The sequence below is a fragment of the Oryctolagus cuniculus genome, chromosome 4, assembly GCF_051225735.1.
Source record: "Oryctolagus cuniculus isolate XC-2025 breed Fujian yellow rabbit chromosome 4, ASM5122573v1, whole genome shotgun sequence".
Lineage (NCBI taxonomy): Eukaryota > Metazoa > Chordata > Mammalia > Lagomorpha > Leporidae > Oryctolagus > Oryctolagus cuniculus.
The window spans coordinates 159,323,300-159,350,717 of record NC_142870.1 but is presented as its reverse complement, the minus strand read 5'-3'; the positions used below and the strand labels follow the sequence as shown (position 1 = coordinate 159,350,717).

The 27,418-nt window shown below is 42.7% G+C and overlaps 1 protein-coding gene across 9 annotated transcripts in view; it reads right to left on the bottom strand.

Annotated features, from left to right (window-relative positions):
• Nucleotides 1–27,418, bottom strand: part of UBE2E2 (ubiquitin conjugating enzyme E2 E2) — a 388,722-nt gene that overhangs the window by 95,623 nt on the left and 265,681 nt on the right. For all 9 annotated transcript variants that reach the window (XR_016233326.1, XM_051858867.3, XM_070072853.2 and 6 more), the window contains one exon: nt 7,263–7,395. Coding sequence is in view for 8 of the 9 variants with exons in the window: in XM_051858867.3 (XP_051714827.1) it covers nt 7,263–7,395 (133 nt within the window). In the remaining variant the exon portion in view is untranslated. The remainder of the gene's footprint in view (nt 1–7,262; nt 7,396–27,418) is intronic.

Below are 27,418 nucleotides of genomic sequence, written 5' to 3'. Positions count from 1 at the left end.
TGTACCTGTAAACCATTGTTCTTTCCGAAAATCCTGGGAGGCACATTCAACTTGTTTCTTGAGAAGCAGCAGCAAGCACAGTAAAAATAAGTGTGTAATAATAATTTATTTTTTTTTTTTTTTTTTTTTTTTTTTGACAGGCAGAGTGGACAGTGAGAGAGAGAGACAGAGAGAAAGGTCTTCCTTTGCCGCTGGTTCACCCTCCAATGGCCGCCGCTGCAGCCGGCGCACCGCGCTGATCCTGGCAGGAGCCAGGAGCCAGGTGCTTTTCCTGGTCTCCCATGGGGTGCAGGACCCAAGCACCTGGGCCATCCTCCACTGCACTCCCTGGCCATAGCAGAGAGCTGGCCTGGAAGAGGGGCAACCGGGACAGAATCCGGCGCCCCAACCGGGACTAGAACCCGGTGTGCCGGCGCCGCAAGGTGGAGGATTAGCCTATTGAGCCACGGCGCCGGCTCGTAATAATAATTTATTAAGAATGAATTTGTTGGGGCCGGCACTGTGGTGCAGTGGGTTAAAGCCCTGGCCCGAAGTGCCGGCATCCCATATGGGCGCCGGTTCTAGTCCCGGCTGCTCCTCTTCCAATCCAGCTCTCTGCAATGGCCTGGGAAAGCAGTGGAAAATGGCCCAGGTCCTTGGGCCCCTATACCCATGTGGGAGACCTGGAAGAAGCTCCTGGCTCCTGACTTCGGATTGGCACAGCTCCAGCCGTTGAGGCCCTCTGAGGAGTGAACCATCGGATGGAAGACCTCTCTCTCTCTCTCTGTCTCTCCTCTCTCTGTGTAACTCTGACTTTCAAATATATAAAATAAATATTAAAAAAAAAAAGAATGAATTTGTTGAACTCACGTGTTGAAGGGATCTCTCTCTGGGTTTCAAATGATAGATATCGTTGTTTTTTTACTGTAACTAATTAGCTACTTTATTCATGAATAGCCTTGATCTGTCAATTTAATCTAATGAGAAAATCAAATGAAGAATTTAAAAACCCAAGGACCTAAATTAAATTATTTTACTGTTCGAAAGCAGCTGAAACTTCCAATGGCTTCAGCCATCATTACCTCTCAGAGCCCACATTAGCAGGAATCAGGAGCAGAGCTGCGTACTGAACCCAGGTAATCTAATATGGGAGGCAGGCATCTTAACCTGAATCTTAATCAGGCTTAAATACCCATGTCACACCCATCAAATCTTAAATCTATTTAAGTTGCTCAAGTACTTTTTGTAAAATGTCCAGATCTACAAGGAGATAGAAAAAGCCAAATTCAGAGTAGTCTACCTCTGTGCAGTTCTAACTGAAGGACAAACATCCGACCTGTAGGATATCTGTCTTTAGAATCTCTGAGACAAAACATTAAACAGAGGAAGTCACCATATTTTCAAAATGTTTCTGGCAGGAAAAAAAAAACATAACATATTCCATTATTTTGTTTCCTAATTCTTTAAGTATCCTTATCAATTTTATTTGGTGTGGGAAAAGCTTCAAATTATTCATAAGAAGAGCAATAACTGGACAACAGTATACCTAAATCTATTCCATATTTCACTAGTAGCCAAATAAATGTAAGGTCAAGCACAATGAGATAACACTTTTTCATTTACTGGTCTGGAAAAAAGACTCAGAATTCTCAAAGCTGATGAGAGTGTAGGGAAATATTATATATTATCTAACGTTGATTGCCATAATATAAATTGACACAATTCTTCTAGAGGACAATTTGTTAACCTTTATCAAAAACTTTATAAACAGTGCAGATTCTTCTATTCAGAAATTTTATGCCACTAAATTTATTAGCCACAGAAAATAATGACTTATGTATATAAAATATGTCATTTCAAAGTGTCCATCTCAACTCTGATTATAACAGAAACACTAACAATAACGTAAATGTCCAACCACAGGAAAATGACTAAATTTTGGTGTATTTATACAGTGGAATAGCACATAGCTCCAATAACTGCAATGTAAGTATATATTTATTAGAAATATATATCAATGAATGAAAATTTAACAAAGAAATTAAATAAAAAATAATTATGAAGTCATGAAGAATACGACCAAGTTTTGGTAGAATGGATATATGTATGCACACATATTTATATATGTATACATACATACAAAGAACAAAAATCTCAAAAGAAACACAAAAATAGAATGAATAGTCTTTGGGATAGGATCACAAGTAAAATTTTCTCCTTCTGCTTATCTGCAATTGCTTTGCATTCTATAATAAATATACAAATTGAAAAATTTTAAACTTTGAAATAAATATTAAACTTTTAAAATACAAAGGTGTGATTTTGAATACAGCAGTAATTTATTTACCTGTGAAATGAATGAAAAAGTTAATCCCTAACAGACTATAAATCAACTTCTACTTGACAAATGCTAGGTATCTGAATTATAAAGTTAAAACACATGTCAATACTGAAAAATAAACATGTTTTAAGAAATTTTTAGGCATTTAGTAGTTTATATACTTTCGTTTTGGCTGTAATATATGATTCCTAGTTAGAGCTCCATTCAACAGCTATGATTCCCAGAGATATAACACTGGTGGTTAAATCCTCAACTGTAGCCATGGCATCAAATACAACAAACAGTGCCATATGAATAAAGATACAATGTAGAATATTATATACTTTGAAAAAGTAAAATGTTGCAGATTTAGTAAAAGAGATGATTGTACAACAAATCTAATGTGCTGAAATTATACTGTTATACAGCCTTGAAAAGTACAACTAGTACTCAAGTTATTTAAAATGAAATATTAAGTTTAATGAGCATTATATATTTAGGTAAAAATCATTTTGCTTTCCTTACTAGATTTAGGGAAATTCAGAAAGATATTACTGAAGTAGCTCCTGTCTGATTTTTTTTTTTTTTTTTTGACAGGCAGAGTGGACAGTGAGAGATAGAGACAGAGAGAAAGGATTTCCTTTACCGTTGGTTCACCCTCCAATGGCCACTGCAGCCGGCGCACTGCGCTGATCTGAAGCCAGGAGCCAGGTGCTTCTCCTGGTATCCCATGCGGGTGCAGGGCCCAAGCACTTGGGCCATCCTCCACTGCCTTCCCGGGCCACAGCAGAGAGCTGGCCTGGAAGAGGGGCAACCGAGACAGAATCTGGTGCCCTGACCGGTACTAGAACCCGGTGTGCCGGCGCTGCAGGCGGAGGATTAGCCTAGTGAGCTGCGGTGCCGGCCACTCATGTCTGATTTTTAAAAATTAGGTACTGGAGTGTGCGGTGTTCAAACAACAAAGCCCTACTCCCCAAAAGTTCCTATAGCAGGAAGAGGCATTCCAAATCACTACACTGTCCTTTAAGCTATATTTGAGCTCCATGGTGACTTGATCAGCCCTTGTCCTGACTGTCAAGGAACAACTTAATACTTTATCCCTTTTAGTATCTTTTTGTTCTATTTAATACTATTGGTTGAACTCTTTAATTAACACACAATTATTCTTAGGTGTTTAAATTTAACTGAAAAGTGATCCCTGTTAAATATAAGAGTGGGAATAAGAGAGGGAGGAGATGTACAATTTGGTACATGCTCAATCAGACTTAGCCTTAACAGCAGAGTTAGAAATATGCCAGGGGATTCCAATTCAATCCCATCAAGGTTGCATATACCAATGCCATCTCACTAGTCCAAGTGATCAGTTTCAGTTCATTATTGATCATAATGATAGGATTAAGAGTCAAAGGGATCACATAAATAAGATTAGTGTCTGCTAATACTAACTGATAGAATTAAAAAGGGAGAGAACGATCCAACATGGGAAGCGGGATACACAGCAGACTCATAGAACGGCAGATGTCCTAAACAGCGCTCTGGCCTCAGAATCAGCCCTTAAGGCATTTGGATCTGGCTAAAAAGCCCACGAGAGTATTTTTCGGGCATGGAAATCCAAGACACTATTGCAAAAAAACAAAACAAAACAAAACAAAACAAAACCTAAATGAAAGATCTCTGTGAGTGAGATCCCAGCGGAAAGAATGGGCCATCAAAGAAGGAGGTACCTTTCTCTGAAGGGAGGAGAGAACTTCCACTTTGACTATGACCTTGTCTAAATAAGATCAGAGTTGGTGAACTCAAGAGGCTTCCATAGCCTTGGCAGCTCATGACAAGAGTCTCGGGTGATTACTGACGCCATAAATGAGTGTCAATTGTTAAATCAACAACAGAAGTCACTGTGCACTACTCCCCATGTAGGATCTCTGTCCTTAATGTGTTGTACTATGTGAATTAACGGTATAACTAGTACCCAAACAGTACTTTACATTTTGTGTTTCTGTGTGGGTGCAAACTGTTGAAATCTTTACTTAGTATACACTAAATTGATCTTCTGTATATAAAGATAATTGAAAATGAATCTTGATGTGAATGGGATGGGAGAGGGAGTGGGAGATGGGATGGTTGTGGGTGTGAAGGAGGTTATGGGGGAAAAAGCCGCTATAATCCAAAAATTGTACTTTGGAAATTTATATTTATTAAATAAAAGTTAAAAAAAAAGAAAATAATCCCCAATTTCAAAATGGAACCATAGCTAGAGATATCCCATGTGGTAAATTCATATTAGAACAAAAATTATGACTTGACATCTATCTACTTCATTCCTTATTTTGACACAATTAAAGCCATTTGTTTTTTAAGGGAAAAAAATAAAATTTCTCACTAGGAGTTCTAAGTATGAGAATTCTGGAGGAAAAAAAGACCCTCACAAATACAGTCATGCTGTAAGACTAATTTTATGTCATGGGTATCCACAGAGCTAACCAATGAGGTCTGTGAGTATCTGTGACTCAGCTCTCACCAACAAATCCCCATTTCCTTGGATCACTTCTTCAGTGTACTAGGAAGTGTTACAGGAATAAAAACGCAGGGATAATGTGGAAAAAGAGCAAAGAGTAAGGACAGCAGGGGAAAAAATATCCTAATCCAAAATGTGGAATATTTAAAGCATGGACATGGTATTTCAAAACTATTAAATAATAAAATTCTCTTTTCAGTTAACAGCTTTCAATGCAACTATAAACCTTTTCTCCCTAGAGTAATGTAACTGTTTACAAAAACCTTATTTCTGAAATTGGTAAATGAGGAGGCAATAATTGGGTTTTAACAACTTTCTACAGGTTTTTTTTTTTTTTTTTAACATATATTTAAGTTGTGATTCTGGTTACCATAGTTTGATTTTTCTTTTTCTTTAGAGGTTGCTTTGTCCAACTGAGTCAGTGGAGGGATTTCATTTTTTTCCAGTAATACTCTTGACAGGTAGTAATTCAGCTTTTTCTTGAACTCTCCCAGTAAGGGGAAGCACTGTGTCTCAGAAGTAGAGCTATTAAAAACCAGTCCAACTAAGGTCAGATTTTCCTCATAAAAAAATGAAAACTACTTCTTTGGAAACAATAGTCCCTGCTTCTGTTTTTGTCATACCCAGTCTTCTAGGCTGACTTCTTCTTTTTTTTTTGAAAGATTTATTTATTTATTTGAAAGGCAGAGTTACAGAGGGGCAGAGGCAGAGAGAGAGAGAGAGAGAGAGAGAGAGAAGAGGGAGGGAGGGAGAGGGAGGGGGGGAGAGAGGGAGAGAGATAGAGAAAGAGGTCTTCCATCCACTGTCATTCCTCAATGGCCGGAGCTGGGCTGATCTGAAGCCAGGAGCCAGGAGCTTCTTTTGGATCTGCCACATGGGTGCAGGGGCCCGGCCCAAGGACTTGGGCCATCTTCCATTGCTTTCCCAGGCCATAACAGGGAGCTGAATTGGAAGAGGAGCAGCTGGGACCCGAACCGGTGCCCATGTGGGATGCTGGCACTGCTGGTGGTGGCTTTACCAGCTACACTGCAGCGCCAGCCTTTTCTTTTTTTCTAATATTTATTTATTTGTTTGAAAGGTAGAGTTAAAGAGAGAGGGAGAGACCAAGATCTTCTGTCAGTGGGTTTACTCCCCAAATGGCTTTAACGACTGGGCCTGGGCCAAGCTGAAGTCAGAAGCCTGGAACGCCATGTGGGTCTTCCAGGTGGGCCATCTTTTGCTGCTTTCCCAGGTGCATTAGCAAGAAGCTGGATTGGAAGTAGAGCAGTCAGGACTCGAGCTAGTGCTCATATGGGTCACTGGCTCAACCTGCTGCAAGACAACGCTTGTCCTGGGGCCAGACTTCTTGAGTACAAACGCTGACACTATGATTTGCTTATTGCATAATGCTAGGCAAGTTAGTCTCTGTTCCTTGGCTTTCCTGTTGGTAAGCAAGAGTAACTATATCTATTATTTTTTGTTTTGGTGTCAAAGTAGTGTCTATGCATCAATGGAAAGGATGAAAGGGAGAGCGAGGAGGGGGCAGTGGAGGGAGGAGAACTAGAATAAGTCGTGCTGCAGGTTTAGTCTTATTTTTGTTTTAAAAAATGTACCCAACCTACAATTCAAAAAAATTTTATTTCCCTCTGCATTGAGAAGTTAAGTCAGGTCTGAATGAGAATTATTTCTTGGGGCCATTACAGAGTCAATATCCTCAGAGTCTTTCCTCTGCCAGAGTGGAGAAGAAATGTTAATAGAGATGATCAGACGGGTGACTCCAGGTAGCAGGTAAGAATGTGAAGACTTCCTAAAGTATGCAATTTTGTCTCAGATCACCTGACAGCTCTTCTTTCATGCTTTGATTGCAGCACACTGCTATACTTTCTTCAGACACACACACACACACAAGTGACTTAACACTGATAATCAGTTTTATGAGCTGGTATTAAAAGGATTCCATTAGTGAATTTGCACAGCATGTTTTTTAAGTGTCTGTGAGTTACACCTTCTGTTCCAGTGCACGTGAATAAACTTCCGAGGCACCAAACCCAAAGCTCCAGGCTGACATGATAAACACGGCCTTCGTGAGGCTTCCGCTACCTTTAGCACGAGTCCCTCCATGGCTGTCTCCAGGCTATGCGTGGCTCTTTGGGGTGTAGGGATGGCTCTTGCCCAAACTCACTCCCCTTATGACTACTCATAAAATATGGTGTTTTATGTTATATTATGACATATACCACAGAAAGAAGACAATGAAAAAGTATGAGAAAAAGCAATGAAACGTGAGTAAAAAGCTTGGGTCAGGGAATAACCCCCAGTTGTCCACATTCCCTTTCCTTTTATACGCTACCAATCCTGGGAAGCTGACTGCTAACAGAAGAGACATGCATTCAGAGCTATGTATATCTAGAATAGGTATATACACATATAATAAATATAGCTAAAAATGGATGAATACTTCATACTGACCTTAGGGGGTTTAAACGGATAGTCTGGTGAAAAGGTTATGTCAAGAAAGAACACCCCTCCTTCATAGACAGATCCTGGGGGTCCCAATATAGTTGACCTCCATTCATAAATGTTGTCTCCTTTGGGTCCAGCACTGAAATAAGACATACAAATGAAATGTGCTTAGAAATTACATAAAATTTGGAATTTAAAAAATCTATGTATAGTAATTAATAAACTTAGCAATTACATAAAACACAACAAAGGTAATTGTTTATTATGATTCATATGTCAGCATCATCACTATTCTGTAAGTGAAATATGTTGTATTATGTAATAAAATAGAATCAAGAAGATTCTGTTTTGCCATTCACAACCATAAGCCAATGGAACAAAACATTCCAAGGACCATGGGATAGAGTTAGGAGCACAAATGTTTAATTAAGCATGAAATTATTTGTGAATTCCTGAAAAGGGTGATGCAGCTCTGGGTCAAAAAGACAAAATTTCGGGGCCAGCACTATGCCATAGCAGGTGAAGCTGCTACCTGTGATGCCAGCAACTCATATGGGTGCTGGTTCATATCTCAGCTGCTCCACTTCTGACCCAGCTCCCTGCTAATGAACCTGGGAAAGCGGAGGAAAGTGTTTGGGCCCCTGCCACCCATGGGGGAGACCTGCAGGAAGCTCCTGGCTCCTCGCTTCAGCATGGCCCAGCCCTGGCAGTTGCGATATCTGGGAAGTGAACTTGCAGATGAAGATCTGTGTCTACCCTTCTCTCGTACTCTATCAAAATAAAATAAATAAATCTTTAAAAAGAGAGAGAGAAAGAAAATTTCAAAGCAAGAAGGACCTCTGAAGAATAACCGCTCTGGTCCCTTTGCTAACAACTGGGAACTCAAGCGAGGGTCAGAGAGGTCAGTAAATGTGCATCATGCATGAGAGTCAGCTCAATATCCTATCCCATCTCAATCTATTTCCTTTCTCCTCACCCTAAGAACTCTCCAACTAGTGTTGTGTGTAGAAGATAGTATGCACCACTTTGTCTCACAACTGCATTTTTTTAAACTATCACATCGTCTGTCTTCCATAGAATAGAAGTTCCTTGAGGAATAGATTTGTTTTGCTTTGTCCTTGTAAACCTAGTAAGTAAGTGTTTGCTGGATGATGACAGATAATAGCAAAGCAAGTGAAGCCATTTGGCAGTTAGTACCACTTACATATCTCTGAGGCTCATAGAAATTTCACTGAGGAAAAAAATAAGGCTTCCTTGAGTAAACTATATTGGCTCTCTCAGGTGAACACAAGGGCAAAATGAGATTAGAACTTAGCTTTCCAGTGTTCTTTTTTGCTTCATGAAACTATTACCTACATCCAATACCAACATGTAAAATCTAATGAATTCTCACACTCTGCAGCAAACTGGACAGCCCCATTAAGGTACTTGAGAAAGATTTTGTTTCCAACAAAGATTCTCTTCTGTCTTATTTTGAAATTACGTTACAACTACAAAAACACATTACTGAGCAGTACATCCAAAAAGCATGTATAACAACCAAATTGGGATTATTCCAGGAATGGAAAGATGGTTTAACAGCAAATTCCTAATGTAATTTGCTTTACTAACAAATTAGAGTAAAAGAAAATAAAAATTTCAACAGGTGCAGAAAAAGGACTCGGCTGGTTTTAATAGCTGCTCATGGTGAAAACAAACACTAACAAAATTAGAATAAAAGGAAGTGTCTTTAACTTGATAGTGGCCATCTACCAGAAACGTCACAGTGACTACTGTATTCAATGGTGGAATACTAAAAGCACTCCCTTTACTGACTGGCAAGACAGAGAGGCTCACTGATTCCACTTCCACTCAGTACTGTGCTAGGGATCAGATTCATCAAAGCATGAAAAACACAAAAATAAAAGTCATATGGATCAGGATGGAAGAAACAAAACTATAGTATGTATATAGTATTTATGTTTACAGAACTCCCACAATCTATTAAATATCAATAAAAGAGTTCAACAAAGTGGCTGGATGTAAGATCAAGATCCAAGTATCAATGTCATTTCAATACTTTAACAAAATGAGTAACAAAATTATTACAAATATAATGGAACCCATGAATAAATTTCACAGGAAAGAAATTTCTTTATTGGGAAAACTATAGAATTTATTAAAATATACACAAAGAATTAAATAGAGAGAGATACCAAGTTTATGGGTGGGGAGACCAAATACCCACAGAATCAATTTTCCTAAAACTGGTCCAATTGAATCAATTGAATTCTTTTTTTTTTGGACAGAGTTAGACAGTGAGAGAGAGAGAGAGAGAGAGACAGAGAGAAAGGTCTTCCTTTCATTGGTTCACTCTCCAAATGGTTGCTACGGCCAGTGCACCGCGCTGATCTGAAGCCAGGAGCCAGGAGCCAGGTGCTTCCTCCTGGTCTCCTATGCAGGTGCAAGGCCCAAGCACTTGGGGCATCCTCCACTGCCTTCCCGGGCCACAGCAGAGAGCTGGACTGGAAGAGCAATGGGGACAGAATCCGGCGCCCCAACTGGGACTAGAACCCGGGGTGTCGGTGCCACAGGTGGAGGATTAGCCTAGTGAGCCGCGGCGCCGGCCAAGTCCAATAGAATTCTAATGAAAAGTTCAGTATTTTATAGAAAATGAAACTTGACAAGTTGACTTTAAAATTTGGCAGGTGAAAGAAACTCCTCAAACTTGGACACACATATGGGAATCTGATATATATCAGACTAATGGGTTTTGGACACCATTTTTTATTTGGAAATATAGAAACTGGTTTTATACCCTCAGTAAATAGAAAAAAACTCAGCTGCAAAAGGATTAAACACTTAAATGCAGAAGTCAAAATTTCAAAGTTTGAGTGAAAAGACTGACAAGTCAAGCTACAAACTGAAAAACAATACTTGGATCATAAAAAAATGACAAAATTCTAAGTGTCCAGAACATAAAAGTTGCTATGAATTGATGAGAAAAAAGATTAACAATCCATTAGAAAATATATTTCCAGAAAGAAGGAACACAAATGGCCAATAATCATATGAAAATGTTCAATTTCACCAAAAAGAAGGAAAAGAAATCTAAACTCACAATTCAGTAATATTATTTTATAAAACATGTAGGCAAAAATAAAGTGATAAAATCTAGTGTTGATTAGGATGTGGAAAAACGAGGATTCTTTACTACTTAGGCATGTGTTTAATCACTTTGGATAAGAATTTGGACTTAACTAGTTAAGCTGAATATACTTCTATTTTACAACATAATAACTATACTCTTAGGTATATACCCAGAGAAGCTTTTATACACGTGGGCCAAAAGATATGAGTAAGAATTTTCAAGGAAGCACTACTTGTAACAGCAAAATTGGAAACAACATGAATATTCATTGGCAGAAAAATAAATCTACATAAAGGAATATTACACAGCAGTAACAGCAGTAAAAATACATACAGTATGAGCAGATTTTTAAAATAACAGAGCATGTCTAAAGGGAATATACACACTATTACTTTATTTAAATAATGTTTAAAAACAAGTGAACAAGAAAATATATTGCTGATGGACACATTCATATGGAATAAGGCAAGAAAATGATTAAGAAAATTCAGAAGAGTGGTTTGCTGGGTGGGAGCAGAAGGAGTAGCACACAGAGTGTCAACAGCTCTGAGTAAGTTCTACCTTCCAGTCTGTGTGGGGGATTCAGAGTTATCTGTTTCAGTACTAGATTTCATAATCCACTTTGTGTTAGGTTCTTATGTATATATTAAATTTTTATATTAAGCAAAAGTATATCACAGGTTAACACACTGCCATGTGAGACAAGCAAGTTGCAGTGTATATACAGTGTGATCCTACTCTATGAAGTAAAAACAGATCCTGTTGTATAAATACTTTGTGTTGTTAATGGAAATCAATCAGTCAATCTAGCTATCCATCTCAGTTTTAAGGAATGAATGAGAAAGATATGCCTACATTCACGATTGGAGTTTTGTAAGGACCAAGTGGTAAGTTGAAGTAGACAGATGGAGGGGGGACAGATCTAGATAAAGACAGAAAATAAAGTAGAATTTAATTTTATTTCTAGTATCTTACTTCTTTTGCTTCAAAATATAAAAGTCATAGTTTATTAATATATGAACTATATTAAGCCAATAGTACACAATCCCTGCCCATCTTCCCTCTCACCTACGGTTCCTGAAACTGGCAGTGAGGCATACACAGAACCTAATCAACCCAGAAGACAATAAAGCTTTGGCAACAGCAGCCTCTTGTAGCCAGACAAGCTTGCTCACTTAGATGAATAATTCACATGCTTATATGCTCAGCTATTCATATAGTATAATATAAGCTTATCAGAAGAAAGAACTTGAAAGTAAATTTTAGGGTTATAGTTATTACTGCAAAGTAGGTGAAGAAATTTAGTTTACAAAAATACGCACAGGAGAGTGGGTACGTAGCTATAACACAATGTACACACAAATATTTCCCAAATATAAAGATGTGATTTCCCTCAGTCACTTTGGGAAATTTTAAGATGATCTTCCAAGAATGGTAGCCAGTTAGTTATATAATACAGGCTAAATAAGGAGTCACCAAATAGTGCTGTCAAGGGAGGGATTCAGAAGAGGAACACAGGAGCTATTTTAGCAAGGAGGGCAAAGTCTGCAGATAACTTAGACTCATTTTGTGCTCATTCCAAGTATTATTTGGCTCTCAGTCAGAACTTCAAGTTTTATTGGCTCTTTGAAGTCAGTCAGCTGTCTATGCAGTTATTAACAGTGAACTAAAATAACACAGCTAATATATTATCACTCTGAGGTGGTTTATGCTGCCAGAGTGTGTCTTTTTAAGAAATACGTAGCCAGAAGCAACGATCTTGAAAACAGATGGGTGTTTTTTAAAAAGCGTATTACTTCCCTAATATGCAGATTTAGTCTCAGCAATCTGGCCTCCTCTTAGCAATGGTATGACTGCATTGCTTCTACTCCCAAAGTTTATGGAAGTGGTTCTACACAGCACTGGGCAACACTCCCATTTGGATACATCCCAATTGAGAACTCCCTGGTATAGAACTCAAAAACCATACTACATTATATAGTTGCTGTGTGGCTATTGAACACTTGTGGCTATGGTAAACTGAAAGTCATAAATATGTAAAATATACAACAAATTTTGGAAACTTAATGAAAAGGAAAGTATTTCATTAGTAACTTCAATAATTAATTTTAATTAATAGCTGTTAAAATGGTAACAGTTGGGATACACTGGGCTACAAATACATTAAAAAAAACCACTTATTTCTTTCCACTTAAAAATTTTTAGGGGCCAGCACTTTGGTGTAGAGTGTTAGGCCTCAGCCTGCGGTGCTGACATCCTATATGGGTGCTGGTACGAGTCCCAGCTGCTCTACTTCCAATCCAGCTTCCTGATGTGGCCTGGGCAAACAGAAGATGGCCCAAGTCCTTGGGCCCCTGCACTTAGGTGGGAGATCTGGAGAAGCTCCTGGCTCCTGGCTTCAACCTGGCCCAGCCTTGGCTGTTGCAGCCATTTGAGGAGTGAACCAGCTGGTAGAAGATCTCTCTCTCTCTCTCAACCTCTTTCAAATAAATATATAAATATTAAAATAATTTAAAAAATTTATTTGGAAGGCATAGAGACAAAGAGAGATGAAGACCTCCCATCTGCTGGTTCAATCCCCAAATGCCCTCAGCAGCTGGGGGTTGGGCCAGGCCAAAGCTAGGGGTAAGAAATTCAATCTGGGACTCCCAGGTAGGTGGTAGGATCTATGTGAGCCTTCATCTGCTGCCTTCCAGGGTGTGCATAAGTAGGAAGCTGGAAAAGCAGACACAGGACTTGAACCCAGGCACATCATATAGGATGCGGGCATCCCAAGCTGTATGTTAGCTGCTACTCCAAAGCCTGTCCCTATTTTACTTTTTAAATATGGCTGCTAGGGAGTTGAACTTACGCATGTGGCTCACAGGGTATTTCTATCCCACAGAACTATTCTAGAAAGGTGCTGTCACAAAACTCGTGTGCTCATGGTGATGTTCTAGTTCTGCTTACCTTCATTCAATACGCGGAGTTTCAGATAAATTCATGGAAAACGTACATTAACTTTTAATTTCACCTTCTGGCTGGCGCCGCAGCTCACTAGGCTAATCCTCTGCCTGCAGCGCCGGCACACCGGGTTCTAGTCCCGGTCGGGGCACCGGATTCTGTCCCGGTTGCCCCTCTTCCAGGCCAGCTCTCTGCTGTGGCCAGGGAGTGCAGTGGAGGATGGCCCAGGTGCTTGGGCCCTGCACCCGCGTGGGAGACCAGGAGAAGCACCTGGCTCCTGGCTTTGGATTAGTGCCAGTGGCCACTGGGGGGTGAACCAACGGAAAAAGGAAGACCTTTCTCTCTCTCTTTCTCCGTCTAACTCTGCCTGTCAAAAATAAAAAAATAAAAAAAAAATCACCTTCCATGAACTGTTTGAAGCATCCTCATATAGCAGCCACTAGCCCATTAAGCACCTGAAATGAAGCTAATGAGATTGGAGTTAAAAAATTCAACCTCATCTGATTTTAGTAAGTTTAAATCTAAATAGCTACATGTGGCCAGTAACTACTGCACTGGACAGCACCAGTCTAGAGGCTCTAGTCGCTCATACTGATCACAATGGTTGTCAATGTGTCAGAATTACGTGGATCTATGCAAAATAAAAGAATGGGCTTGTATACACTTTACCTGGATCAAAGAAGTGAAAAACAGATGCTGTAGGCGATTTTGATACTTTTAATGATCACTTCTCACTTCAGTTGATCAAATAAAATTGAAGCCATTTGCAGTAGAGAGTAATGGTGAAGGACATAAACAAGCTCTGGAGTCAGACTTGTTCTCCGAATCCTAGCGCTGCTGCTGAAAAACCTGCTCTGAGCCTGGGGAAATGTGTGATACCCGAGTCTTAGGTTCCTTCTCTGCAAAATGAACTGTTACAGCACCAACTTCATGCAGCAACTGTAAATTTTTAGCAGAATCACGAGTACAATATTAATTCTTTTTTTTATTATTATTTTTTGACAGGCAGAGTGGACAGTGAGAGAGAGAGAGACAGAGAGAAAGATCTTCCTTTGCTGTTGGTTCACCCTCCAATGGCCGCCGCAGCCGGCGCACCGCGCTGATCTGATGGCAGGAGCCAGGAGCCAGGTGCTTCTCCTGGTCTCCCATGGGGTGCAGGGCCCAAGCACCTGGGCCATCCTCCACTGCACTCCCTGGCCACAGCAGAGAGCTGGCCTGGAAGAGGGGCAACCGGGACAGAATCCGGTGCCCCGACCGGGACTAGAACCCGGTGTGCCAGCGCCGCTAGGCGGAGGATTAGCCTAGTGAGCCGCGGCGCCGGCGTACAATATTAATTCTAAATTGTGAAAACAGAGCTGCTAAGAGCTCTCTGGTAAGTCTCCAAATAGTAGCTGCTATCATGGTTGTTCTGTTACTGTGGGTGACACAGAAGTTCACGCAAACACACTCAAAAGGCTAACTGCCTGGAGACTGTTTAGGAAGCTTTGGGATGCTAGGATCAGGAAACAGGCTACTGAGACATGGGCACTGAGAAAGTACTCATAAACATGCAACCTAAGCTTTGATGTGTATTTAGGCAGGGTGAAACTTGGGAGAGCTTCAGAATCCGTACCTGCCTCCCAGGACACCAAACTGTTAGTACACAGAATGTCTATTTAAACATCATGGTATTCAGGTATGAATTATTTACTAGTGTCTTCCCATCTGCTGTATGTATTCCTAAAATGATCAATTCCTTAACATTTTTTTAAAATTCTCAGATTTTTAAAAAAGATTTATTTATTTATTTGAAAGAGCTACAGAGAGAGAGAGAGAGAGAGAGAGAGAGAGGCAGAGAGACAGAGATCTTCCATCCTCTGGCTCACTCCCCAGATAACTGCAATGGCAAGGGCTGCGCCAGGAGGAAGTCAGGAGCTGGGGGTGGAAGGCGGTGCTTCTTCTGGGTCTCCCACGTGGGTGACAGGGGCACAATAACTTGGGTCATCTGCTGTTGCACTTCCCAGATCCAGGGAGCTGGATCAGAAGTGTAGCAGCTGGGACATAAACCAGTGCTCATATGGGATTTTATTTTTAAAGAAGGAAAAGAAACACTGCTAACACACACAGTTAAATTTGAAAATAAAATGCAACTAGATAAATCTAGAGGCAAGTATCAGCAAATTAAGAATTGGCTGAATGCCCAAGGTTGCTGCCAAGAGAAATTCTGCTGGAGAATCAATGTTGTAAGCTGTGTGCATCTTTCCATGCTGTTGCCTACAGTAGATGAGCCCCAATGTAAGCTGAAACATGACACAAGATAAAAATGACCAACAGGACTAGGCACTCACTGTCTGTAAGATCATAAAATGTCTGAAGTGTATAGTGAACACTTTCCAATGTGCTGTGTCACAGTTTTGACCCCGCAAAGTTTTGGGATGTGTTTGCTGCCTCTTCTCTAGGGCTGACTCTAAGGGACAGGTAAAGAGGAAGTGTGCCCAGCCAATGCTGGGGTTCTGGCGCCCAGGAATAGAGTACTGCCAATGTATCATCACTTTTCTCTTAGCCTTTCTGCACCTCAATTCCTTCATAAGTATATAAAACAGTAATAGTACCTGTACCAAAGGCTGATAAAGAATTTAGAACCTGGCTAGAACACGGTACATGCTGAATAAACATTAGCTATTTGCATTATTAGCCTAAATCCTGACTGTAAGTTTGAGGGCACAACTAGAAAAGATGAAAGGGGGATAGGCCTTTTGAAAACTAATATTCATGGAACATGTTGGCAAAAAAACAAAATTTAAATGGTAATGGGCATCTAGACAGTGTATTTGGAAATTCAAGCATACTTAGAGCGAGTAGTCTGCTGAATCATACGGCCCAGTGAGATTTTTCTACAAATGTTTCTGTAATGGACCAGATATGGAGGTATAATTGTGTCTCAGTATCCTTGGGGGATCCGTTCAAGGAACCTTGATTTGAAAATCTGTGGATGTACAAGTCCCTCATATAAAATGGTATAGTAGTTGTATAACCTATATACAACCTCCTGCATGCTTTAAATTATCTCTAGATCATTTATAATATCAAATACAATGTAAATGTTTATTAAGTGTTAAACGGCATTATTTAGCAAATCATAACAAAAAAGTCTGTATATGTTGAATACAGACCCATTTTTCCCCCAAAATATTTTTTGACCCACCACTGGTTGACTTCATTCCAGAGGAATCTGCCGATATGGAGAGGCAACTATCTTATCTGAAGAACAGTATACAGTTCATGCAGGTAAAAACTTATTTACAATGTTCCACATCTGGGCAGGGGACTGGTCTAGAATGGACCGGGATGGGGTGGTGAGGAGGTGGTATTATGGGGGATTGCTCAAGAGTGCTAGTAATCCCTTCTCTTGTTATTTTTTTTTAAGATTTATTTTTATTTATTGGAAGGCAGAATTACATAGAGGTAGGAGGAGGGGGAGAGATGACATCCATCAGCTGGTGCACTCCCCAAATGGCCGCACTGGTTGGGCTGTGCAGTGGGAGATGGCCCAAGTGCTTGGGCCCCTAAACCTGTGTGGCAGCTCTGAAGAAGCTCCTGGCTTCAGACTGGTTCAGCTCCAGCCATTGCAGCCCTTTGGGGAATGAATCAGGGGAGAGAAGACCTTTCACTCTGTCTCTCCCTCTCTCTGTCTGTAACTTTACTTCTCAAATAAATAAAATCTTTACAAAAATGTTAACTTAGTTTGTTTATTTGAAAGGCAGAGTGATCTCTCCCTCTCTCTTTTAGAGAGATTCCACCCACTGGTTCACTCCCCCAGTGCCCTAAACAGCCAGGGCTGGGCCAAGCCAAAGCGAACACCTGGAACTCAATCTGTCTCCCATGTGGGTATCAGGGATCCAAGTACTTTAGTCACTGTCTGCCGTCACCCAGGGTGCATCAGCAGGGAGACAGATCAAGTGGAAGAGCTGGGACTCAAACCAACACTACAAATGAGATGTGGTTGCCCCACGTGAAAGTTTAGCTGGCTGTGCTGCGACACTCATCCATGTATTCAGTGATCATTAAAATCAGAACCAACGCGTGGGCAGATATTTAGTCTAGCAGTTAAGATGATGACGACTCCAGTCTCCTGCTAATGCGGATCCTGGGAACAGCGGGGATGGCGTAAGTGGCTGCATTCCTGTCAGCTCCATGGGAGAACTAGATTGAGTTCCCAGCCCAGTTCCGGCTGTTGTCGGGGAGTGTACCATGGATGGCCTCTCAAATAAATTAAAAACCAATCTGCCAAGACCAACTACAACAAGTTAGGATGTATTAGTTTAGATAGAAAAGATCCATTTGAACACTAAGCTCCAAGTAGAACCAGACTGTTAACCTCTTCTTTTTAATAAGGGTTCCTTCTAGTTCTGAAGTATCTGATCTTAGCTCTCTCTAAGTGTTTTGCATTAGTCAGCTACAATGAAATATCAAAGACAACTAGCTTTATCAACACAACAGGTTTTTTATTTTTTTAAGCTCAGTTTGGGAGGCTCAGGTTCAAGAGAGGGCAGCCCTATTGTTTTGGCAGCTGGATAGCAATGACAGAGCATGTGTGGAGGTAGAACCACACGGCAAGTGGAAGCAGGGACAGAAACTGGGCTCAAACTTAGGCAGCTCTGACAACCCTCTCCTGTGAATTACTCCCGGAGGGCAAACCGCAAATGACTCAGGTCCCATCTCCCAGGGGTTCCACCACCTGTCGTAGCACCACACATATTTTCCAAAGAATATGTAATAAACAAGAATGCTAAAATTTATCACTGGATTATGCTTTCCAGATTTGAGATATAAAGATACAATGAATGATTTTGATTAATTCTAGTTGCTTTTCACTATATCTTACTTTTAAGTGCCTACTTTTCTATCGGTTGTTAACAACATCAACTACCTAGGAAAAAATGGGAAAAAAAGGTGGATTTTTTAACGAATAAAAAATGTACTACTTAATAGTCATACTACTTCATTTCCTCAAGGCAGGCAGTAACTAGCAAGATAGCATGCTCGGTGAATAAACTGGCCTCTTGTTAAGTTCATGATGGCCTTAGATTCCTCTGCTCTTGTGTGTGTGTATTCAACTTTCCCAGTGTGTGAGAGATCCTAGTCAGTACACAACTAAGTGACAGACTTGAAAATGTAACAGACGTAACTGAATGCAGTAGTGAGCAGGCGAAAGTCAAGGAACTGGCAAGCAGGCAGGGAGACTACAGGGCAAACTGTACATTCCTTCTTTTCAAGCTACATTTTTTAAGACAAGTTCACTCACAAGCACAAAGACAAGCCACAGAATAAGAAAGAACTAAATTTTACTTTATGTACACTGTTAGAAGTAAAATTACAATGATAAAGACACTGGAAAATATGTAGCTTAATTTTTACACAATGCAGAAGCAAGCATTAGAACTGAACTAGAAGTCCTTTGGACTGGAAAATTAAGCACAAAATCCAACAGAAATACTTAAAATATGGTATTATAGAGTTCTTATTCCTTTACGAAGCTGAAAAGACCCTGGAAATGCATCAGTTGAGTGATTCTCAACCTCTTCTTTTCCTATATACTCTCCTATCCTTGAAAAAAAATGACCCAATGGGAGGATGGGGAAGAGATAATGAGAATAAATGAAACTGCTCCTCCTCCACTAACAATCACTTATTCTTTTTCTTTCTTTTTTTTTTTTTTTGGATGTATTTATTTGAAAGCAGAGTTACACACAGATACAGACACACAGAGAAAGAGAGATTGAGCTTCCATTCATTGGTTCATTCCCCAAATGGCAGGAAGGATCAGGGCTGGGCCAAGCCAAAGTCAGGAGCCAGGAGCTTCATCTAGGTCTCTCCCATGGGTGCAGGGGTCCAAGCGCGTGGGCCATCTTCCACTGCTTTCCCAGGAGCGGTAGCAGCAAACTGGACAGGGTCTCGAACCGGCATCCATCACACAGGACCCAGTGCTGCAGGCAGTGGTTTAACCTGCTGCTGCGCTACAACGCAGGCCTGGGAAACACTTCTGGGCAAAGTCTCCATTCCAAAGAGGATGTGGTAAGGGGCAAAGTGAAGTGCTGTGTCCATGGCTATACGCACAGAAGAAAAACTGAGCCCTCTAATACTACAGTGGAGGTTCTTACTCTGTCATGACTCCTGCCAATTCAGGTGTGAAGATGCAGTTAACAGAACTGCATGATTACCATTATGGTAAACTGCTCTGTAAGACAGGGGACCAGTGGCCAGTGCTGTGGCGCTGCAGGTTTACCTGCTGCCTGTCATGCTGGCATCCCATATGAGCACTGACTTGAGTCCTGATATCCACCTGGCCCAGGCCCCCTCACCCCCCACTGCAGCCATTTAGAGGAGTGAACGGATGAAAGATCGCTCTCTGCCTCTCCCTCTCTGTGATTCTGCCTTTCAAATAACAAAATAAATCTTAAAAAACAACAAAATAAATCTTAAACAACAACAAAAACAAAACAAAGAAACACACACAAACCACGGGAGCAGAGATCAGGATCAGTATCTGGATCATATTTTTTAACCTTTTCATCGTGGGCATGTCTCAAAAGTGTTTAACAACCAGTTTTATTTCAGCTACCAAATTGTTTTTGCAGGTTTTCAACTAGAAACCCAATGGGATCTTTGAGTTACTCTCTTCATTTCTTTAGTAAACCTACCACTCCTTCCTGCAATACCACTTTTGTTGCCCACTTCAACTCTTGTGCTTTGTAACTCTGTTCTGTGTAGGAAATTGGAGTTTTCAAGGTAGTCAAGGCTTCTAAAAATGGTCCCCTTTACTTGGAGGGGAAGAATAATTCTGGCATGTGAGCTAGCTAATGTAGCAAGTACAATTTCCTTATTATTTAATCTCCCCCCAACAAACAGGTGTGAGGAAGGCTGGAGAGCTTTAATGTATCTACTGATCTCCCTGCAATGCAAACAAGGTTCCTGACAGAGTGCAAGGCACCGCAGTCCCTACATAAGCCAAATCCCTTCTCAGAAATTTTCACTTCTCAAAAATGTTTTCATTCACAGATGACATAAGAATATAAATCTCCCTGGTGTTACTCCAATTACAGCTTTATTACTTTCTAACATTGACAGTATATCAAAGTAAAAATTCCATTTAGGACTTTAGGATGGGGGAGGACATTTTGTGTAGCCTGCATCCCATATTAGAGTGGGTTTGAGTCCTGGCTTTGCTCTCCATTCTAGCTTCCTGCTAATGCACACCCTGGAGGCAGCAGGTGATGGCTCAAATAGATGAGTTGCTGCTATTTTTGTGGGGCAGTTGGGTTGGGCTCCTGGCTCCCAGCTTTGGCATTTGGGTAATGAGCCACTGGATGGGAGTGCTCTGTTCCTCAAGTTAAAGAAATTTAAGGTGGGTGAAGATCTTAGGGATAGTTACCTATCTTTAGACAGGATACTCAGAATTTGTATACAAAGTTACTTTCAAGGCAATTTGTTTCCAAAATAGGTTAACACCTCCAATATACTAAACACACTTTTCAATGGCTAAGAACATCTTTTGTTTCTTGGATAGAACAATGCTAAACAACAATTTTCTTGCACAGCTTATTCCTAAAATGACCAGCTGCAATCCTTCACAACCTACATGATTTGCAGTATCCCTGACAAACCTGGCTCCAAGGCTCATCACTTCTCTCTTCTATTTGTCTGGCCAGAGGCCAAGATCATAGAGGAAAAAGGATAAGACAAGTTGGCGGGAACACTAAAGCAGAAGACCTACACACACATATACTTGGGGAATGCCTGTTGAAGAATCCGTAAGTATTTTCACTAAATACTAGTCTAGTAGTACAGCACAGTGGTGAATTCAGTGTGCTTCAGATCCTGGCACTGCTACCTATTGTGTAACTTCAAGCAAGTTATTTCACTTAAAAAAATGTTCATTTATTCAAAAGGCTGAGCATCAGAGGGAAACAGAGACAGAGTGAGACCTTCCATCCTCTAATTCGCTCCCCAAATGCCTATAACAGCCGGAGCTGGACCAAGCCAAAACCAGAAGCCAAAAACTCCATCTGGGTCTCCCATGTAGGTGGCCAGTGCCCAAGTACTTGAGCCATTATCTGTTGCTTCCCAAGGTTTCTATTAACAGGAAGATGAATCAGAAATGGAGGTGCAGGTGGAACCAGAACTCCGATATGGGACGTGGGCACCCCAAACAGCAGCTTAAAACACTGTCCCACAAGACTCAAGCCTACTGAGCTTCCTGATAATCTAGATTTTCTCATCTGAGTGGCAATCTCGTAAAGTCATAGAGCACTAAATTAAGTTAAAATATGTAAAGTGCTTAAAATGATGCCTTGCCAATAGCAAGGGTTAAAACATAAGTTTATGCTATAATAATAATAATTATTATTATTACCAGGTTAAGGGAGAAACTTGAAAAGTTAAATCAGAGTTCTGCAGCTCATCTCTCCCTTGACCCCTGGAATGGACATAGAAATAGAAGATTTTGGCTGGTGCGTGGCTCACTTGGCTAATCCTCTACCTGTGGCGCTGGCACCCTGGGTTCTAGTCCCGGTTGGGGCACCGGGTACTAGTCGCAGTTGCTCCTCTTCCAGTCCAGATCTCTGCTGTGGCCCGGGAGGGCAGCGGAGGATGGCCCAGGTGCTTGGGTCCCTGCACCCGCATGGGAGACCAGGAGGAAGCCAGCTCCTGGCTTCGGATTGGCGCAGCGCCAGCTGTAGTGGCCATTAGGGGAGTGAACCAACGGAAAGAAGACCTTTCTCTCTCTCTATCACTGTCTATAACTCTACCTGTCAAATAATAAAAAAAAAATAAATAGAAGATTTTCTCTTAAGCACTCTAATTCACCTCTTGTATAGCTCCTGTATGATATTTTAATACCTCCCTTTGTCTCCCATATTTCTCTCCCTTAAATGCTGAGCTCATGAAAGCAACAAATGACTCATAAATTCCACCTTTCTTGGCTCTTAATTCATTAAAGAATAGCTTCAGTTTTGCACTTTCCAACCTATAACAACTTCTGAGACAGCACTAGGCCAATAAAATTAATCCACTCACCTACATGATACTATATATTAACACTTAATACAAACAACGACACACTCTTTGCCTCAAGAAGAGACAGCTAAATGTCAACCTTGCAGAGGGAAAAAGATGCTAAGTGGCTAAAAAACAGCCTATAAATACTGACCCAGCACTAAATGATATTGGCTAACTGCCCACAAAGGGATGCTAACTGAATCCAAAGCTTTCCTATGATTAGTTCAGGAAATGAAGCCCTCCATAGGACCAAAACACTGGCTGTGGGGTGCTGAGTCTTATTTTCAGCAGTCACCCGCCTCTGCCTCAGTGCCTATTATGTGCAGGGCATGGAACTGTGACCCCGGCAAGATAAAGAACAGTCCAAACCCTCCAGTGGTTTCCCCTGTAGGCAGCAGCTGTGTCTGTACCACAGGATTCATGGTTAAGATACTATGGGCCCTGCCAAAAGAGATTTTATTTCCTGTTGGGGGGGGTGCTTCTTGCCCCTGTCTTAGCAGAGCCACATCTCATCTGTGCGGTGGTCAGAGAAGAAAACATCACACCCACAGGGATGAGCAGGTGGACAAGTCCTGCAGGTGGTCTTGATGTCAGCTGCACCTACTCCAGAGACAGGGTTCATAAAAAGGTGCTGAGGAGGGACAATCAAGCAGGGCTGGAAAGGTAGAGCGGAGGAAGATGGGGGTCTACTTTACGAAAGAACAAAAAGCAGGAAGAACAATCAATACTTGTTTGCCTGGAAGGCTGGTGATGAGTGATCATGTACATCCTCAAATGCTGTAAGTGTGGGGAGCAATCCGGACTAGACTAAGTTACTCGAATTAGGACTTATTCTATGCATCTGCTCTCCCACAATATGGCGCTGGGAGAGAAGTAAACAGCTTCCGCACAGCTGCCTCCAGTTCAACCAATTAACTGTAGGACTTGCTCCTGATTGGAGAGCAGCGTACTCAGCCGAGTTGGGATTGGCGGAGGAGGACTATAAAGGAGGAGAGAGACGGCATGCACCGGGAACATCTATGGGGAACATCTAAGGGAACCCGTGCAGCCCCCGAGAGAACCGGCCGGCGGTGTGCCGCTCCCCTGCGGAAGTGGGGAATGCGGCCAGGGGGAACTGCCCTTCCACGGAGGTGGAAGGGATAGTAGCCAACCCGGGAAGAACCAGCAGCAAACCCGGGGAGGGCCGAGCAGACGAAAGAACAGCGCAGGGTCCTGTGTCGTTCCTCCACGAAGAGGGGGAGCGACATAATGGTGCCGTGACTCGGATAGGAAACCTAGGACGGATAGAAAACTTAGGAGGGAAGAAACGTGACTCGGATAGGAAACCTAACTCGGATAGGAAACCTAGGACGGATAGCAAACTTAGGAGGGAAGAAACGGGAAGAAGCAGGAAAATACCAGAGAGAGAGACTAGCAAACAGCCTAGGGAAAAGCCGGACGAAAAAGGAGCCGGAAGAAGCTATTGAAAGCCTAGGCATAGACTCGGATACGGACTACGGGGGGAAGCTGGGAGAAATCTCTAAGGTCGAAAGCGAAAGTGAAAGCTAGAACAAACAGATTCGGACGCGGACTGTGGGGAGAGGCCAGGAGAAATGAGGGAGGAATATCGTTGGAGGAAAGCTTGGGGAAACATACCGGGTAGAGAAAACTGTTAGGGAAATTGAAGCCGCGGGGGGCAGGCCAAGGCGGAAACGAAAGCCACTTTGGGGTTCTCAGGTTAGCCCGGGAATAGGGGGCGAAAAGTTGAAACCAGAAGCTGAGACGTAAGCCAGATTGGGATCCGTCTGATTAGCCCGGGGAGCAAAGGACGGGAAGCCAAATCGTGGGGCGGAGACGTACGCTGGGTTGAATTCGCCAGGCTAGCCCGGGGAACTTGGATTGAATGCTAGTGGTGGAGACGCAAGCTACGCTGTGTTACTCGCGGAAGCCGCCGCGTGCAGAGAGAGCACGGGGCGTGAGTAGATAGGGAACGGGGCTGGCGTAGGCCGTGGTTCAGACGCGAAAGGGTTAAGCGTGGAGACCGCGGAGCGCGCAAAGCCGAGCCGCGCAAAGCCGGGAAGCTGCGCAGATGAGAGAGGCGCGCGGGCTGAAGCGGCGCAGAGCCGGGAACCTGCCGGCGGGGCGAGGTGCCGGAAAGCCGCAGGGATAAGAGAAACAGAAGTTTGGAAGTGAAGTAAAAGAGAAATGGGAATGCTGGAAGATAGAAGTGAAATGGGAGAGGTAGGAATGCCCGGAGATAGAGAAATAGAGAAAAATAAGGCCTCCCCTCAACATGCCAATTAGAAGGCTTGGATTCGGTCTGCCTAATCAAGTGAGGCGATGAGCACCTGCGGGCAGCTAGCAGCTTATGCGCCACAGGTCACCGAAGACAGGCACGAATTAACATCAGTAAGGCTTCCCCACAATACAACAATATTAAGCTTGGATTCGGTCTGCCTGATTTAAGGCGGTAAGCGCCAGCAAAGCTCGACCAGAGTATGAGCTGCAGGTCACCGAAGATAGGCACGAACCAACACTAATAAGTCTCCCCCACAATAAGGCAATGAGAAGGCTTGGATTCGGTTTGCCTGATAGGTTTTGTAAACACCTGCAGGCAGTTCTAGCAGAGCAGGGCATGCGCTGCAGGGCACCGAACACAGGCACGCATCAGCGCCTAAAAACCTCCTCACAACATGGCGAAGAGAGGACCCGGATTCGGTTTTCCTGATTGATAGGACTTGTAAGAGCCTGTGGCAACTCTAGCAAGTAGAGTAGAGTGTGTGCCGCGGGACACCGAAGACAGGCGCGTATCAACGCCAAAAATAAAAAGAAAGGGGGATCTTATGTCGCTCCCCCTCTTCGTGGAGGAACGACACAGGACCCTGCGCTGTTCGTCTGCTCGGCCCTCCCCGGGTTTGCTGCTGGTTCTTCCCGGGTTGGCTACTATCCCTTCCACCTCCGTGGAAGGGCAGTTCCCCCTGGCCGCATTCCCCACTTCCGCAGGGGAGCGGCACACCGCCGGCCGGTTCTCTCGGGGGCTGCACGGGTTCCCTTAGATGTTCCCCATAGATGTTCCCGGTGCATGCCGTCTCTCTCCTCCTTTATAGTCCTCCTCCGCCAATCCCAACTCGGCTGAGTACGCTGCTCTCCAATCAGGAGCAAGTCCTACAGTTAATTGGTTGAACTGGAGGCAGCTGTGCGGAAGCTGTTTACTTCTCTCCCAGCGCCATATTGTGGGAGAGCAGATGCATAGAATAAGTCCTAATTCGAGTAACTTAGTCTAGTCCGGATTGCTCCCCACAGTAAGGAGCTGGGAATATGCTGTACAGACCGATGGTTTTTAAATGTGTTGCTCCACCTGTGAGGGTCACTAAGTTCTCTGCTTCCTCCTCTCCTGAGGTTCAACTAGAGAAACCTCATCGTGCATGTGCTTCTGTGTCATCAGCACATGATTTAAATATATTTATTTGAAAGGCAAAGTGATGGGGGGGCGGATGGGATGAATAGAGGGTGAGGAAGAGACAAAGAGAGATGTCTTCCATCTGCTGATTCAGTTCCCAAATGTCTGCCACAGTCAGGGTTCAGTCAGGCTGAAGGTAAGAGACAGGAACTCCACCCTGGCTTCCTACATGGGTGGCAGGTAAACAAATACTTGAGCTATGATTTGTTGCTTCCCAGGCCCATTATCACGGAGCTGGATCAGAAGTGGAGGAGGCAGGACTTGAACTGGCACTCTGATACGGGAGGCTGGCCTCCCACGTGGTGGCTTAGCCTGCTGCATTACTGCACCCAACTCTAGCCCATATCCTTTGAATTAAGGGAGTCAGCTGCTGGGAAAAAAAAGTTTGAACTGCTTCCAGAACTTAATCATCATCATCACTGGCAGCCACAGCAATGGCGCTAATCCAGGCCACACAAGTCAGAATCGAATCTGCATCTGGAACCACTGTGCCGGAACCACTGCCACAGACCCAGCAGTCACTGAGACAGCGGCTTGAGGCAGACCTACTAAATAAGCTTTTTTTCTTTTTTAAATGATTTCAAGAAGTGGACCTTTTTATGTTTATTTATTTTATTTGAAAGAGAGAGAGAGAGAGAGGGAATCTATCCACTGGTTCACTCCCCAAATGGCTGCAGCGGTCAGAGCTGAGCTGATCCGAAGCCAGGGGCCAGAAGCCTCTTCTGGGTCTCCCGCGTGGTTGCGGGGCCCAAGCACTTGGGCCATGTTCCATTGCCTTCCCAGGTGCATTAGCAGGGAGCTGGATCAGAAGTGGGGCAACTGGGACTTGAACGGGCGCCCATATGGGATGCTGGTGCTGCAGGCCAGGTCTTTAACCAGCACCACAGACCCACAACCTACGCTTTTAACAAGATCTCCAGGTGATCTGTGTATACATTCCAAGTTGACAGGCCTAAATGTAATCTGAAATGGTTGTTTTTTTATTATTTAAGAGGCAGAGACAGTGAGAGTGCTACTATCTGTTGGTTCACATCAGTGAGGGCTGGGTCAGGCCAAAGTCAAAAGCTAGTAACTCAATTCAGATCTCCCACAACTAGGGGCAGAAACCTAGTTACTGAAACTATCACTCGCTACCCGCCAGGGTCTGCATTAGCAGGAAGCAGGAATTGGGCGCTGGAGCTGCGACTCAAACTCAGTTACTCCAATACACATGTGCCTGTCTCACGGGCATCTTCACCACCACGACAAACGCCCACACCTATAATCTGGAATCAAAGGTCAAAGAGGTTCCGCGGCTTGGTCCTGGCTACACAGTAAAGGATGGGGGGGCCTGAGTCTCACACCTGGATAAGCATTCCAAAGTTCCTCTTATTTCCCTCACAGCGTTCCTAACATGGCTTAGTGCAGACTGGAAGCAGGAGAAATGAAAGACCACAGCAGTACTCATAATAAATTAAATTATGTCAGCATCAATTTCCCTATATTTCTGCGTAACAGACTGAAACTGGCCACACTTACAAACAAATGCCAATAAAAAAGCAGATTAGAGATACTAGAGTCTGCAGAAAAGATGTACATCCTAACACCATCTAAACAATAATTTAGCTAGCAAGA